General features: G+C 44.7%; 1 protein-coding gene across 1 annotated transcript in view; it reads right to left on the minus strand.

Moving 5' to 3' along the window:
• LOC119581917 (NEDD8-activating enzyme E1 regulatory subunit-like) overlaps positions 1 to 661 on the minus strand; it is a gene marked incomplete in the record, with an annotated part of 10,240 nt that extends 9,579 nt beyond the window's left edge. Inside the window, 1 exon segment of the mRNA XM_037930080.1 lies at positions 492 to 661. Coding sequence (XP_037786008.1) covers positions 492 to 559 — 68 coding nt within the window.
• Positions 662 to 783: the final 122 nt, after the last annotated feature.

Here is a 783-nt window from a genome sequence, read left to right on the forward strand (position 1 = left end):
TCTGCAGTCTGTTAAGACATATGATTGTCATTCACAATACCAAATACCTATTAAAGGTTGTATTTATAACCTATGGTGGATGTCACAGAAATGAAAGCTAATTGGAATTGGTTATTTTATCACTTCTATGAACTGCTTCCCTTATGGTTTGTGCAAATAAACAATTACTATCAGTATTGTTGATAAAACTTTGTCTACGGTCTTGCTATGATATGCATACAGTGGGTGTGCCCAATGTTAGTTTTATTGAGATCAATTATGAGAAAAATACCTAAAATAACGCATCTTAAACATACATCCACCTATCAATAATTTCCACGAAATCAGAATTCGAATTACGTAACTCTCGCCCAATTTCAAAGGAGAAGCCGAGTGTAAACAAACAAAGTGACACACACACACACGGGCAAGTCATGTCGTCCAGCCCTCAGCCAGAGCCCTGCAAGTCCTCAAACACAGCCCATCGTCGCCCCGAATAACACGCCACGTACCTCAACTGCCGGTCGTATTTCTTGGCCTTGTCACTTTGTTCCGAGGACGGAGTGCCGGGCTTCTCCATGGCGGGGAGGTCGGGCAGGCAGGTGACTGGGCTCGTCGGGAGGTCGGGTCTCGGGGCGTTCGCGTAAGCCCCGCCGCCTGCGCCCGCCTGCACGCCGCGCCGTTCTTGTAGGCGCTGTCTAGCTTACTGTTTATTCAAAGCTGTTATGTATAAGTATGGTATTTGTACTTAGACACACATCACATAGGTAGGATATACCAGAAGAGAATGTGTTTATAATTTAA

This window comes from Penaeus monodon, chromosome 15 (assembly GCF_015228065.2).
Source record: "Penaeus monodon isolate SGIC_2016 chromosome 15, NSTDA_Pmon_1, whole genome shotgun sequence".
Classification (NCBI taxonomy): Eukaryota; Metazoa; Arthropoda; class Malacostraca; order Decapoda; family Penaeidae; genus Penaeus; species Penaeus monodon.